The sequence below is a fragment of the Parus major genome, chromosome 1A (genome assembly GCF_001522545.3).
Source record: "Parus major isolate Abel chromosome 1A, Parus_major1.1, whole genome shotgun sequence".
NCBI lineage: Eukaryota > Metazoa > Chordata > Aves > Passeriformes > Paridae > Parus > Parus major.
Window position 1 is genome coordinate 47,206,251 of NC_031773.1, and position 16,494 is coordinate 47,222,744.

The window sequence follows — 16,494 nt, forward strand, 5'->3', positions numbered from 1 at the left end:
CTCACGCGTTGCGTGCGGCTCCGAGCCTCAGCCAATGACAGCGGAACTTGTTCGGCCCCGCCCCAGGCTGTAGCTCCGTCCCCTGGCACTGTCGCGCAGTGACGGGCCGGCCCGGTAGGTGCGGGGCGGCCGCGCATGCGCCTGGAGAGTGTCACCCCTTCCTCCCCGTCTGTCACCTCACGGCTGGTGCCGCTGTGCCGGGGACCGGCACCGGGGCCGCCCTTCTGTTCCCCTCCGTTTCCCGGAGGGAAGGGCCGTTCAACCTTGTCCGCAAGGGCTCCGGCTGCCGCCTGGCGGCCGCGCCCGCACCCCCATGGAGGAGCCGCTGGCGCTGCACCCCGTGAAGCTCTATGTGTACGACCTGTCCAAGGGCATGGCCCGGCGCCTCAGCCCCCTCATGCTGGGTAAGAGCACGGCGGGGGCACCGGGGCCTCCCCGACCACCGTCTGCCGGGGTTCGCGTTCCGCAACCGACCGCCGCGGTCCGGCTTTGCCGCGCCGGGAAGCGGGGCCGGAGTCGCCGTCTCCTGCCCCGGGGATGGCGATCCCCGCCCGGTTTCGTTCTCCTGAGGGAGCGGCCCGCCGGGGCAGGCTCCCTGAGGGCGCACCGGGCGGCGGCGGTGTCCGGCGGGCGCAGCACGGCTTGGGATGTGCAGGGCTGGCACGGGGGCCCGGGGCTTGGGAACACAGCGGGGTTTGGCTGCAGGATTCCTGACTCCGCTGTCTTCGGGACGAGCTTTGTCAGTGCGGCAGATCCAGCGGCTCTGGGTCCAGCCTTTTCTCCCCCAGCCGCCCGCTGCTGCTCCGCGGAAGGAATTTACTGACGGCAGCTTAAAAGTGTTCCTTGGCCCCTGAGGTGAGGGACAGCTCAGCTCCCGACTCCCCGGCTGCTGCGGCGCCGCGGCCCGAAGGCTGAGCCGAAGAAAGGCGCCTGCTGTTTACAAGGTTACTGAGTTCGAACGGCTCCATGTTGTGCCGAGCCCGGGCTGGGCTGGTGATGTGCAGCCATCCGCCCTCTCCTTCAGAGAGTTTGTAGGAGTCTGCTGTATGTCTCGTCGAGATTGTGTGCGTTTCCAACCGAACCTAAAGCTTGGGATGGAAAGGAAACAGGTTTTGCTTGACGTTTTGGAAGCATGAATTAGGAATCCAACAAGATAGTGTTTTATACCTGTTACGAGTAGATTCTGGCCCGTGTCAGACCAGCAGTCTGTGTGGGATGAGACTTCTCAACAGGCTTGAGTGTCTGAACAGATGGCTCTGTGTAATCTTGTTTTACAGTTTGTTGGCATTCACTTTGCTCATCTGCCCTATGAGAAGATTGTGTCATTTCCCACAAGCTTAAAATGAAAGTCCAAACAATTCTTAGTATGAGGTTTCATGCAGGTCAATGATAAGTTTGCAAAGTTGAGAAGAAAATAGTACAGAGATCATGTGTATTGTGTTCTGTTATGCAGAGAGCAGCAGCCACTTTGGGAGATGTGTGTTTCTTGCACTGGATAACCTCAAAACTTTTTATTTGGTCAGAGTTGCTTCTGTTGTAGCCCTTAGGGAAGTAGCTTTTCACCTGTCAGGTGAAATAGCCATATTTTATCATGTGCTAAGAGTTATAAATCTTGAGACTACCTGCGTGCATGATTTACCTGTGCTTGAGTTGAGTAGAATTTAACCACTCTTATTTCAAAGTGTTGGTCCAAGCAAAGACTGTAATAGATTGCCACTATAATTATCTCCGTGCCAGTCTTCACATAGATCAAGCAAAGGCTTTTTAGCTCCCTTCTCACCTACAAAGTCAGTTTTGGGATCTTGTAGCTTTCTGAATTTCCACATAAAAACACATAGTCCGTGACTTCATTTTTGATGCTTTCTAATCTATTCAAACAACAACTTGAAAACTTTGTGCTTGTGATATTGTTTGGTGGTAAAGTTCTGGGAGTTTGAGCAGTGAAAAGGAAAGCTTAAAAACCTGAACACTTCTGGGTAGTAGGGGAAGTGCTACTCACTAGTACTGCCTGGTAACTGAGTTCAGATATGTTCATGGAACGTGGCCAGCTAGGCCCGCGTGGTCACAGTGACAATGCAGACTGCAGAACATTTGAGATTGTGTGGATCCAGTGACATGATTGTTCATAAAACAAATCATTCTTTCTTTCTTCCTTCCTTTAAGTTGTGTCTTCTGTGCATTCACACTCAGCTCTGTTCCAGATGATTTTGGAAACGTCCCCAAAAGCCAAGTGATCAAGAGAATACTCCTCTTACCTCATTCACAGACCTTTTTTTCCTTAAAGAACAACAAAAATACTCTTGCTATTTCTCTGTATATCAACTTTCAGATGGTCAATATCAATTATTTCCTTAGTGATGTTCATAAACTGTAGGTCATTGGGGAAAGTCATAGAAATTAAAGAAGGAATTTCTTAAAGGATTTACACTTGGCATCTCTACTTTCAGTATTCTTTTCATCAATGCCAAATTTGAAACAGTGCTTTTGCTTTGAGTGATAATTCTGTAATATCGCCTAAATTGAAGTACCTTGTTTTAGAAAGAAAAAAATAAATACAGTAATTGATTGTGCTAAAATCAATTTTTGTCAGGCTTGAAAACAGCAGCTCAAGTCCCCTTGCCAGAGGGGGATGAGTCCTGTCTTATGAGACTGCTCGCTGTGAGAGCATCACTGCACTGTGTCTTCTGTTGTGCTAATAGGGTCCAGAGGTATTGTGGACTATGTCAGCACAGCCTTCAGGGATCAGCTCTCACTACTAAATGTTATACTGACTTTTTCCAGTATCAGTTCTCTTGTTGTTGTTTAATGATGAATCTGGAAGGGAGAGATGTTTAGCACAGTTCATAGCAGGCTTTAGTGACTTAGTCTTGTCCCTTGGGCAGTCTTTGTTTTTTGTGGCAAATTTACTCGTTTTCTACCCAGACTGCTTTTATTATTATTAATTTTCTGTAAGCTTCCTGTAATTTAGTGAATATTTCTATTCTGAAGTATATATGATGAAAAATTGTAGTTCAATTGCCTTTGGTATCAGAAGGAGCACATTTAATTTTTATATTGCTCTACATTGCATCTTCTCAAGAGCTGCTCTTGGTCCTCTCCCCCCATGACTCAGTCCATGACTACATTTGTCTGTTCAACTACGTGATATAAGAAATGTTGACCTCAATTCAGTAAGATTCCTGTTGCCAAGACAGAAAACATAATCCACCTGATTCTGTGGAGGGTAAAGAGGAAAAGGGAATAGTTCAGCTTGCAGTGCAGATTTTGAAATAGATGTCCAAAGGCAGAGAAGTCTTTAAGAAGATTAAAATCCTATTGCATCATAGGCTTAAAGAAAAATGTCTAGCACCTCTCAAAGTTCTCCTGTCCTGTAACTGAGGTTATTGCTTTTGTGATTCACAGAGTGAGCTGGGAGCTTGGTTAACCACAACAACTTTGGCTCCATGTAGTATAAATTGAGTGGACTGGGATTATGTTTTGGTTGAAATTTTTAAGTGGTGCATTCAGCTGTAGGGACTTAGTGGCCCAGAGGGAATTGGAGCGAAAGGTAACTGCTGAAAGAACATGCCTTCTGCTTGGTTCCATTTTCCCAGGCCAGCACATTTCTCTGCTTCTCCTCCATCTGTTCTGAACAGTGTTGAATTGCTTCAGCATGATATTCTATCAGCTTTGCTCCCAGCATTTGCTGGGGATTTCATGAAAATCGCGTGCGTTACCCTCCCCCAATATAGCCTACTTCTGTCTCTCTAGGCACCTCAAGGAGAAGGGAATTGAAGCAGGCTCCTCCCTCTCCGTTAAGATGGGTTTTTTTTGCTTTGGTTGAGCACCCCTGGGTAGCATATAGAAGAAAGTGCTTGACTATGTGCTTGCCTAATTAGAGTAATTTTCAATTCAAAAAAGGCAGGAATCTTAATGAATTGTCCTAGGGAAATTACAACAATATGCAAAGCAGTGCACTGCTAGAAATACCCATGTTAGTTGACCAAACTGTATTACTTCTGATTCCACAGGAGAACAGTTCACTACTTTTTTTTTTTTTTTTTTTGGAGTCTTTTATGGTTTTCTGGGGCTTACATATCCATTGCAGAGATATATTGTTAAAGATACTGAGCTTCCTATAATTTCTTAACACCTCAAAAGCAGGCGTAGATCTTGCACTGAGGGTTGGATGTCCTGAACTCCAAATGGGGTAAACTGTGTACCCATCTGCACAGACAATTCCTTCCCCTATGTCTCAGAACTCTTCTGCCCTTCAGTATAATAATTTGAATTAATATACAAGTGCCACTTTCATTTGATATTTAAAATGCACAGGAATAATCAACATTGTTTGGCCTTCAAAATTAATAAATTACTGTGATGAAAAGAAGATTGGTGAGTATCTAATGGTCCTTGTGCTTGGCCTTCCAGACAAATCTAAACATGGAAGTAATCCCGTTCAATTATATTCTAAAATTATATGGGCTTCCTTCTTCTTTCAAAATCTCCCCCTATCCAAACAATTACAGTCACCTGAGTTGATTTTACAAGAAGCTAGTCTAACTACTTCATTCTCCATGTTCCTGTGACTAAGATGAGGGTCCTGGAATTGTTTATGTTCTGTTTTTCTCATAGGTTTCTGTCTCATGTAAACACCATTAAAGTATTTGAGCTATGAACATTATAAAGAAAATAAAACAGCAAATATAAAAACTTGCTTACTTGCTAGATGCTAGTCTGCCTTATTGAAACAAATTGAATCTTTGAGATGCTTAAGTGCACTGATTTATGCTGAACTGGCATCTTCCCCCAGGTTCTAGTGAGTATTTTCAGGAAAGAGCCACAGAAGCACATCAATAAGGGAAAAATAAAAAAGTATAAAAACAAAACCATGCTCAAGCAAATAAACAGTCAAAAGACATAGTGATCTTGTTTCCAAAGACTGACAGGCTATCTATCCCCCTAAACTCTCACAAATATAACATAGTAGCTGTTCATGTCCATATTCACAGCCTGTGGGGGGAAAAAAGGTACCTTGACTTGCATTAGCTTGGAACGGATGCAGATCAAACCAAGCTGATTTGCTTCACATTTTCTTTAGGTTGAGCTGGCACATAGGCAATTTCTCTGGGAAAGTTGATACCTGATAGCGTGGCCATATGCATTAAAGGTTGTGTGATTAAATGTGCATATCTAAATTTGCACCAACCTTTCCTGTTCAACAGCCTCCTGACCCTTGAAATATTTAACCTAGTTAGCATCATGCTGTTTCACTGTTTTACCTGGATCACAGAAGAGGTAAGGTTGGAAGGAATCACAGTGGGTTATCTGGTCCAATCTCCCTGCACAAGCAGGGTCATCCCAGGCACATTGCACAGGATTGTGTCCAGATGGTTCTTGAATATCTTCAGTGAGAGAAACTCCACAGCCTCTCTGGGTAATTATTCCAGTGTGTCATCACCTGTACAGTAAAGAAGTTCTCATGTCTAGATGGCTCTTCCTATGCCTCAGTTTCTGCCCATTGCCTCATCCTATTGCTTGTCACCACTGAGAAGAGCCTGGATCCATCCTCTTGATACCCTCCCTTCAGATACAATAAGTGCCCAAAAGAACATCATCCCATCAGGACATTCCTGTCCTGCATTCTGAGCATGTGCATCCTCTGAATTAGCTTTACTGTAGGTATTGAGTCAAAGGTAATGCCTGCAGTTTAATGCTGCAAAGGGTTTTTCAGCTCCAGTGGAAATTACTGGAGAATCAGACTTCTCTATACAGTAATGGACAGCCTCAGGTCATGAGTAAATGGCTTGGTTTTGCTGGCAGTAGCAGCACACAGTTCTACCCACATTGCAGTGACCACAGGAGTTGAGAGTGTTGGGCAAGGAGTGGAAGAACAGGAAGCATGCTATCTGCCAGTATCCTGGACAGTGTTTGCAATCCCTTCTTACAGTCCACTCAATTGACTGTGGGATGTGAGCTTTATTGCAGTATAGGATTATTGGGGAGGTTCATGGCAAGCCTGAGCTTCTGTTTTTTAAGCTGGACAGTGCTGCTGGAAGCAGCTTTATTGGAAAGTGTTGCTGCAAGGCCCAGATACACCTTCTGTCTTAACACTCATAGCAATGCTGTAGCCTTGCTTGGTCATGCTGTTGGGGCATTTGTGTGTATCAAGCCTGCAGAGGCTCTGGGCAAAATGTTTTGTGTATGGTGGTCAATGTCAAGCAGAGGGCAAAACATAACTCGGTGCAGGCTGCCCTGGTTGCTCTACCTGAGCTTATCAGGCTTGGCAGTGGTGGTGAGCTGTCACCTGTTCTGTGCAGTGTCTGAGTCTGGGAGAAAGGGCAAGAGGAGTCACAGAGGAGGATTCCCATCAGAGCAAAACTTCAGGAGGAAGATGATTATCTGTGAAGGTCTGTATGTAACCCCTTACATGACAAACAAGCAACACTGAGATTCTTGCTGAGCAGCAGGAAAGGAAGCTGCCTGAGTTCCTCAGAAAATGGTGGCCATTGATTTGTCTGTGGCTCAGTTTGAGTTGAAATAACAACAGCCAACCTGTGAAGCTGGGGTACTGCAGCAGCATACCAAAAGTTCTGTCTTGGATGTCTCTGGGTGATGCATACATGGCCAATAATGGCAGGTTTCTTAGGCTTGGGATTCCCCCAGCAGAGTTGTCATCAAAGACTCCTGCCTCTGACCAAGCACAGTCCACCACAGGAAGAAAGGGATTATATTTTGTCTGTAGCAGGCTGGAGAGCTACCACAGATGCCTTATTATCAGCAGTGCTGCAGATCTGATGTATGTTTTCTACAATGCCAGCTTGGTTAATGACTTCTAGGAGCCAAGGAAAAATAGTGGGTCTGCAGCTTCATTAAGATTTTCAAATCAGTGTTGGCACAAACTGGCTGAGCTGAGCAGCCACAGACAGACCTGCCTTGTGAAGATAGGCAGCTTTGCTTGCCAAAAGCTGTTCTGTTGTTGCCCTGGCAGTTGCTGCCTTTGGACTGCTACAGACTTCATGTGTAGCAGTAAAGATTGGACTGCAGTCCAAAGCAAAGTCCAATTCCAGAATTCTGCTTGGGTTTTGTACATACGACCAGATAACTACTTTGGTGAAAAGGGACCTCTAGAAGTCCTGTTCAAGGTAGAGCCAACAAGAGCAAATTCTTCAGAGCCCAGGACAGCAAAGTTCTAAGTATCTTCAAGGATTGAAATCCCACATGCTCTCTGGATTCCTTCCCCAATGTTTGACCATCTTCATGATAAATGTTTTCGCTGCTTCCTCCTGAATTGTGAATTTCTCATTTTCCAGCTAGCACCTGTTGCCTTTCACTGTGCATATCTGAGTAGAGCAAGAATCCCCTTTCATCCATACCTGTTGTGTACTTGTAGACAGGAATACAGACTCTTTGCTTTCTCTTCTTGAGGATGAACACAGGTTCTCTAAGCTCTTCTTCAGTACAGTAGCTGTTCCAGCCTGGTACATCAGTGTATTTTGTACTGTGGTGATACAAAAGTGGACACAGCACTCCAGATGTGGTCTCAGAAGTGTCAAACTGGAGGACAGAGTCACCTCCCTTGAATTGCAGGCTGCAACCTTGCTAGAGCAGCCCGTTGTGTAGCCTTTGCTGCAATGATCTTTTCAGGTAGGTGTTGTGATTGCAGGAGCAGGTCCTGGCAGCATCTGTGACATTGTCAATATCTACTGTAGCTCTTGCACCTTCCTACAGAATCTAGGTACAAAGTGGCAACTCTCTGGAAAGTCTTTCATTATTGTTTGCTGCAGGTGCGTGAGAAAGTAAATATTAAAATGTTCTCTTTCAATTTAGCATGCAAAGAGCAAGCACAATTCTAATATGTGCTACCTTTGAAATGGTTTGTTTCTCTGGTCTGAAACATAAAGTTCAAGTTTCTAGTGAAAAATTTATTTATTGTGAGCAAATGTGTAATAATTTGTTAATAGATACACAGAACACTAACCGGGCAAAGCCAAAGGGCAAAGCCAACCAGAGGCCAGTGCCACCTGTGGTGCTGAGCCTCCAGGGCCAATGGTGCTGGCAGCTCCAGAGTGCAAGGTGAAACCTCTGATGGGGAGATGTGGAACAAGGGCCAAAGGATGACGAAGCACAACAGTGGGACATACTAAAGGACCAGCAGATGCTTCTGAGATACTGCAATACACTGTTCTGCTTCTGTCATTACTGCCATTCTCTTTTGGCCTTCATCCTACTCCAAGCCTACGTTTCTCTGCAATGGATTGACAGGGAATGTGGTTGCTGCCTGGCTGTGTTCCATGGGAGTGACAGATCAGTCCACCTGCTTCAAAACTATGTGTGCTCTCTTCAGATGATGTCTCTATTGTCACAACAGCCTTTTCCCTGTCTCTGCTCTTCCATGACTCTCATCTGAAGCAGGTACTTATTTTGCTTCAGACTTGAGTGGAAAAAAAATGTGTTAGTGATTGCTTTTTCTTGTGGCAAAGGAGTACTCAGTCTAGTGCTTGGGTTCAAGAGAATACCAAATATTGGCATGCATGTAGTTTTTCTGTTCTAAATCTGCTTTCTGGGAGTTATGCACCTTGTTCAGGAAATAAAGTTATAACACATCTCCCACAGCATCCACTGGCACCCTACAAGCTCCCAAAGGAAGGGTACTAGGGACCAAGACTTTAGGTTATGAAAAATAAAATAAGCCTATTGCCATAAAAGCTGGTGACCTTTTGGAAAGAGGTTTAATCTTGAGATCCTACCATGAACAGAAGAGAGGTTTAGGTCTCCTGCTTCTAGGAAACTGGAAACACATTTTGAAAGGGACCTTTTCTTTGAGACATAATTGTATTATCGGTGTAGTGGTGCCTGAAGCAAGTCTTTGCTGCTGTGTTCTGCAAAACACACAGCTTGGTAACTTGTATAAATTTCAGTGCTGCACTTTTCTACCTCAGCTCCCACTTAAACTAATTTTTAAGGGCAGGGAGAGGGAGGGAAAGGAGGAAATTGTGGAATACATTATAGAGGCTACCACCACTGGTCATGTGTTTGTCAGACCTCTCATCAGTTACTGAAAACGAGAACTGAATAATACACTCTGCTGGCTAGCAGCCTGCAGTTATGAAATCTGTCAAATTCAACTCTTCTGCTCCTGATTGAAGACTCTAATTTTAGGAAAATGTGTTCTTTCTTGGTCTGTAGAGAAAACACCTAAGAAGGTAAGCACTGGCAGGATAGGATGGTATTGCTACCTCTGCCTGCCAGGAGGGAAGAAGTACAACAGTAGTGTGGATTGAGCAGTTAATTTGAAAGATGTTCTGGACTTTTTAGAAGCAACTCTGGATTAAACCTTTGGTGTTGCTGTCATGATAAGCATGGTTCCTAAGTGATTGACAGAATGTAGGCTGAAATCTGGAAAATACATTGCTAATAACTCTTCTTTTCTCTGCATACAGGGAAACAGCTGGATGGCATCTGGTAAGTGACTAGATTTAAACTGCATCATGTGCAATAACACTGGTGTAGGAAGTATTTTCAATATGCAATTATATATGCTTCAGATCTTAAGAATATTTTGTTGTGGAAGAGAGACCGAGATACTTTTTGTTCCTGAATACAGACTGGCAGTAAGATGATGTTCAGTCAGGTGCTAGTAAAGCCACTGTTCAAAGCCCAGTGGACCCCATGGAAAAGGGTGTTGTTTGTAGTTATGTTTTTGTGCACCTGTGTACTTTTTCAAGGGTAAAATCATGTCCTTGTCCCAAGCACTTTGTGTGATAATTCCTGGCATGACTAAACATGAGACTAAAAGAGTAGGTGGGAAGAAGGTATTACAGGATCAAGTCTTCTGCCATATGAGAGCAGCATCTGTATTCAGTCACAAAAAACCTCTAATTTCCTATATTTCATACCAAGAATTTTGATACCAGATGAAGAAGGCTTGTTTGGATTTGAGGTTTTTTTCAGAGGCCAGAAAACCCCTAAACCCTTGTCCATCTATTTTCCTTTCTACTGATCCATCTCCAGTGGTTGTCCGACCAGCTTCTCAGCCAGTGAGAAGTCTCTGTCAGTGTGGTAGCAGGGCTAGTTCCGTCTCTGAGGGCTGACCTCACCCTCAGCCCGTTAGCTGAGAGAGGCTCATGCCTGGGCTCTTGGCTAAACCTGTTCTTTCCTAACTGCTTGCAGAATTACAGTAGGCTTGATAATCATTGCTTCCATATCCATTCATGTCCCAGCAGATCCTGTGCCCACTCACAGAAACACATTGACCTTTTCTTTCAGTTATTCCCTTCATTGTGTTCTTGAGCTCATAAATTTATCAGTGATTTATGTACTCGGCTATTTACTTCTTCCTTTATTTCAACTTTTTCTTTTGTTCTCTGTGGCAGGCACACCTCCATAATAGTCCATAAGGATGAATTCTTCTATGGCAGTGGAGGAATCTCCAGCTGTGCACCTGTAAGTTAAACTTAATTTTCTAATAATTTTTTATAGGGTTACCAGATCAGAATTGCTTGTGTTACTGTCTTTTAGAAAAGCAGCAAAAGACTTCTAAATTCAGACAGATGCTGAAGCCAGCTGCTTGTCATGGTTTCCCACGGTACTGAGGGTACTGAGGGTAAAGGGAGCACGGTTTACGCCCAACCCAGTTCAGGTTGGGGTTTGCTTCTTCTGGTGCAGTCTATCTATCCAGAACACCTTCTGCAACTGCTTTGCCAGTGACACCTTGTCCAATGTCATTAAATATTGCATGCAGACTTTTTAAGGGTGAAAAAAAGCCCCAAACTATGGTATTTTCTCAGACCTTTCTGTTCTTAAAGAGGTAAAATGGATGGGCCATGCTTCTAAAGCAAAAATTTGCCGTATCTTAGAGCTTTCAGCCCAGAGAGCCAAATTTACCAGCTGAAATGGAAGTTGCATGTTCCTTTTCATTCTCTTGAGTGCAGAACAAGGGAGGCCAGCAGGGCTTTTTTTCTTGACAAACACACCAAAAGTTCCTTCTTTTGTGCCTGGACCAACCATAATAGCTTTATTCAGTAGAATAAATTCAAAACTCAAAAAAAAAAAATCAGCCAGATCATTTGACATTATCCTCTGGCTGTTCTTTTTTACAGGGAGGGACACTTCTTGGACCTCCAGACACAGTTGTTGATCTGGGGAACACTGAAGTCACTGAAGAAATTTTTCTGGAATACCTTTCCTCTTTGGGGGAATCTATGTTCCGGTAAGTAACAGCTTGTACTGGAAAACTTGTATACCAAAAAGGTGCAGAGTGGAGGAAGGTGTTTCGAAATCAGTCCAGTTCACAGCTTCTGTCTGCTTACTCTCTCATTTGGTACTCTTCAAATATGGACTGGACTGATGCACCAATAAACGCAAGGAGCTACTTTGTAGTCTGGGAAAGAAGCATTCTTCTGGGAAGTCTTTCACACTGTTTTTTGTAAAATCGAATAATGCCTGAAATGCTTTTGAGAGAATCACCAGGGAAAATTAAACCTCTCAGTAAATAGCAGTTTGCCCTGTGAGTCATAGGTAGTCAGTGTAGTAAAGCTGCCAATTTTCACATGAGTAGAAGCAAGGTCTTGACTGTTAAAGAGTCTGCTCTGCTTCTCACAAGAATAGGAAACCACAACATTTAGTGTTCTGGCTGTCTTTCAGAGTCAATAATTCCTGTGATTTCTCATTACTGCTACCGTGGTTTTAATTGAAGAAACCTGACCTCATCTATTCTCCCAAAAATGGTTGTATTAAATTCAAGGGTGCAGAGAGATGTCATTTTCCACCCTGATTCAATTGAGTTTGAGGGTGATTTGATGTATGTATTTTACCTGTTTGCTTTGGAATTCTTTGGGTGGGGCGAGGAAGTGCTAATGTAAGGAGATGTACAGGTGTAAGTTTTTCTGTTTGTAAGATTTATTGCTGAATCTGTTGGGTTTTGTTTCAATTTATTTTCTGTGGCACAGAGGAGAGTCTTATAACCTCTTTGAACATAACTGCAACACCTTCAGTAATGAAGTGGCACAGTTTCTGACAGGAAAAAAAATCCCTTCCTACATCACTGACCTTCCATCTGAAGTTCTTGCCACGTGAGTATGGATGCCCCTTCTCTCTCTGGCTGCTTCATGCTAATGCTTAAACATTTGACAGAGCCAGGAGTACAAGTTTCTGATGGATCTGTCTGAGAACCAGCATAAGATTAAGGAGAGGATGCAATTTTCTTTACATCAACACTTGCAACACTGTATGACAAGTGCTAACTGGCACTGGTGTTCCAAAAGACAGGAGAAGGTTGTCATTCTGCCTTTAACTTACACTAGCTACTTTGTGATGGTCTCTTATATGTGACCAGACAAGCTTGGAAAGTTTCAGGAAACAGTGCAAGGGGTTTTTTTTCCCTCTTAGACAGCCTGTATCTGTTAAAAGTCATTTCTCTAAGCACCATAATGGCAGCAGAGGTGTCAGTTTGCTTGTGAAGAGGCAGGGGAGGTACAATTTTAAAATTAGTGCTGCAGTTTTAAAACTAAGTTTGGGTGGGAGACGAGGATATGGGAAAAAAAGGAAATTAAGAATTCCTGCCTTGTAATTCAGATTTATTTTTTTTTAAAGTCTCAGCTGGTGAGGATCCCAGTAGAATGATGTGGGCTCCATCATTTAGGTCTTACTTCTCTTAACAGTGGTATAGCACATTATTTGTGAGACATGTGTCTTCTACCCTGGACTCTTAGCCCTTCAGATCTCTCAAAATCAGATAAAGTCTGTAACAGGGTGAGTCCTATTGAAAGATAAACCAGGTGCTACAGATTGCAACAGAAATTATTCTGGGAGTGTTGAACCATTGTATTTTAAGTAAGCTAGAGGCTATTCTTTTGGCAGGTCTCAATATTGATGTACTTATGGAACACTGCAGTTGCATAATAGGGATTTTGTTTGCACACTGAAGTAGAATGAATTACTGAAAGCTGGTTTCAGACAGTATTACATTAGCAGACTAGGCATGTTAGGACTCAGATAAAATCGTGTTTAAGTTTCTTAGTTATTGAAGGGTAAACTAATAGGTTAAATTATTTTGCTTTAGTTTGTACTGGAAGTCTTGTCTTCAAATTTGCTTCTAGAATGTTGGTTTGATTGAACTCTAAGAAGTGACTGCACTTCAGTGGTAAATGGGAGTTGCTGACCAAGTAAACTATTTGAGATGTTTATTTCTTTACCTTCTCAGACCTTTTGGACAAGCTTTAAGGCCCCTCCTGGACTCCATCCAGATCCAGCCACCCGGAGGAAATACCTTCAGCAGACATAATGGACAGAGCTAACAGGAGTGACCCAGTGTGCCCAGCCTCACCAGGCCTCTTCCTTTTTAAACATGAATCTACCAGATTTCTATTTTATAATTTCTCATGAGAATTAACTCTACAGAAGTTACAAGACAAGTTTTAAAATTTCCTGGGGAGAGAATTTATCAGGGTGCATGTAAGACAATGCTACCAAAAATATTGCCATAATTTCTAATAGTATTATACTAATTTATAAAGGCTGTCTTGCCCAAGTAGGCTGACACTTTCTACATAACTCCTGTGCTGGTAAGTGGAAATTCATTCCATGAGCATTCAGCGGCCCATGACACAACTTGAAGTAAATAAGGGGATGTCCTGGACATCCCTTGCAGACTTGCATGTCTTTGTCTTGTCAGTGCTTCTATTTTGGGGGTATTTGCTAAAGTCTAGCAAAAAAAGCAGAGCAGGTACTGGTAGCCTAGGAAGTGAAGGTATCCCAGGATTAGTTTGCATATTTCACTGACATGTGCTCAGGGGAAGAGCTGAACTCATCTGATTAGGATATTTGCAGTGGCACGTGTATGGGAAAGGCAAGGAAGCTGAACCATGTGTCAGTGTCACACTCAGAAGCTGAACTTCAGTGGGAACTTGCTGTGGTGGGAGGGAACCTGGAGCTGAAGGTTACCAAGAGCCTTGTAATGCCAGATCTAAGAGTTATGGGAAAGAACCAGCTGAACAGAATCTCATGAGCAGAAGTGGTAGAGATAAATTTCAGGTCAAAGTAAAATGAAGTGAAATGTTTCCTTTTCTCACACATAAGCTTATCAGCATATAGACAGACATTGTTAATGCATAAGAACTGTATTTTCTTGGTTTTGTTTTTTTTTTCCTTCCAAAGCCAGAGTTACGGTTCAGTAAGGCAGGAGTAGCATGGCAACTGCATGATAATACCAGTTGGACCAATTTCTGCCTTCAATATCCAACTGCAGACACAGTAGGAGTTCCAAGTTTCATTAATAGTGCTGCCCTATCCAAAGCAGTCAAGCATATCAGGGCTCTCTTTAAGAGAAGTAAGTGCTAGGTCTCCCCAAATGTAAAGAAAATGAGGAAGAGTAAAATTAAGCTTTTCTGTGAAACTGAGTTTCTTGGGGTACATGCAGAAGCAGTCCTGTCCTTAGATTAACCTTTGATTATATCAATACTGCATCTTCTAGTTTAAGATTTTTAGAGCTTTGCAATTACTTGCAGTGGGAAAGAACAGGGGAATGAAAAAATAGGCACAATGTTTTCTTTTCATGCATGTATATACACTGCTTTCCTGAACAATTTTGTAGCAGTTAAATTTAGGAAGGAATATAAGAAAGACATCAGATAAACCCCAGAACAATGCTGATGCTCTGTAAATGGGGATTGCACATCCCAGATGCTGCCAACAAAGCATCTATGCAAATGTACAGCCCTTTGTCCAGTGCTTTGTTGTGAAAATTATTGCTGCAAGTTCAGTCCTGCATCTCAAACTTCCTGCACTGGAAACTTCTTACATACCTAAACGAGGTGTCTTTTATCTGCTGGGTTCTTTCTCCCAGAATAATGCAGACTGATAAATTTCCCACACTGTTACTCTGTGTGGACTATAACGGTTTGTATTTTTGAGGGGTTGGAATAGAGGGAAAACTGCAATTTTGTCACTGTCAAATACTCAGTTGTCCTGCACATTGTGGAGCCAGTGCCCAGATGGGAACAGGCTATTGTCAGGCCATTCTGCTGTTTCATACTTACTTGCTCTCAGTGCACAGCAGTGGACCCTGCAGCCCAGCTGCTCCTTTTCCTTGTCATTCTCAGTTTGTGCCATCAACTTCTCCTTAAGCATTTCATTTGATAGACTGGACTTGGAGATAACTGTAGCAGTTACTACAGATGGCTTTATACAAAAGCTTTCAATCTTACCCCCTCCAAATGTCCTGTTTGCAGAAAATGCTCTATGAAAGCCCATTATGAATACCTTTTGATGATCCTGAAGGAAGGATCAGTGTTTGGTTTTGCTAAGCCATAGCTTAGTTTTCCTGTCTAGTATATATGTTATTTCCATACATGTTTGAGAAGAGCAACCAGCCTTTCATCTTAATACACACATGACTGTGCCACAAAATGCTGTAGATCATGTTAGAGATCTTGGAGCTTCCTCAGTTGCGCAGGTACACTTGAGCTGACACGGTGCAGCCCAACATCCTGGTGTGCTCCTTTGGTACCTGCAAGCAGCACAGCTGTGCTTGCTTGCCTTTCAGCAAATTATTGCTTCAGGCACAGCTGCCTGTGATGGAAGCACTGGTGCCATGGTTTCTATCCCACACACTTACACAATGAAGATATGCCCTGTATATCCACCACTTTGGATGTCCTGAGCCTAGTTGCTGCTTGGCTGCCTACTTCAGGACTTGTTGCATCCTCTTGGGGCAGGAAAGAAAAGAAATATATTCACCCTGTGCATTTTGCAATCTGCCTTTTCCCCTCCCGAGCAGCCCTTTTGCAGAGATAATGCTCTTACTTAAAGGTCACTGGGTGACTTTAAAATTTCACTCAGCCGTGTATTGTTTGCAATAGTCAAAGAGCTCTTGGGCTTGGGACCTACTTTTGTGTTTTGTGGCAAAAGAACTGTAAGAGGGAATCCTCTTTGCTTGGTCTTAGTGGGTAATGAGACCCCTGTACCCTGTAGGACTGTTAGGAAACCTGTCTTCTCCAAAGATGGTTATGTGTAAATTGCAGGACTGGGCCCTCAATGTTCCACCCAGCTGAAAACAAGCTAGACTGAGAAGTGTATGTAAATGTATATAGGTGATGAACTTCAGCCAGCTAATGGACAAAGGGGCAGGGAAACTGAACTTCTGCCCACACTTAATATTCTCTCTTGTATTGCTGAGGTTCCCCCCCCCGTGCCATTTTAAAAATGTTAATAATGTCTTTAGGCAGAAAGTGATGTTTTGGTTTACTTGTGGGTTTTTTTCTATTACAATAAAAAAAAAAAAAAATACAACACATTTTTCTGATTGAATGCATGTGTCCACATGGCTGCCCAGCCAATGCATCTGACCAGAAGTCATTATCTTCGCTCTGGTCCCACCTGGGAAGTGCAGCATGAGAAATTGTCCAAGCAGTTTGTGCCAGGTGCTGCTGCTGGAAGTAGTGGTGGCAACTGCCCTTTGTTAGAACTGGCCAAAGGCAATACTCTTACTTAAGTTTGAGAAATTTTTTCTTCTGT

At 43.3% G+C, this 16,494-nt stretch overlaps 1 protein-coding gene across 1 annotated transcript; it reads left to right on the forward strand.

Annotated features, from left to right (window-relative positions):
* The first annotated feature begins 120 nt into the window (after positions 1–120).
* On the forward strand, positions 121–16,273 carry DESI1 (desumoylating isopeptidase 1). The gene is given in 7 exon segments (XM_015628004.2): positions 121–224; positions 226–404; positions 9,423–9,444; positions 10,356–10,425; positions 11,082–11,191; positions 11,931–12,053; positions 13,184–16,273. Coding segments are annotated over 7 exon segments (687 nt in total). The 5' UTR covers positions 121–135; the 3' UTR covers positions 13,278–16,273.
* The last annotated feature ends 221 nt before the right edge of the window (positions 16,274–16,494 follow it).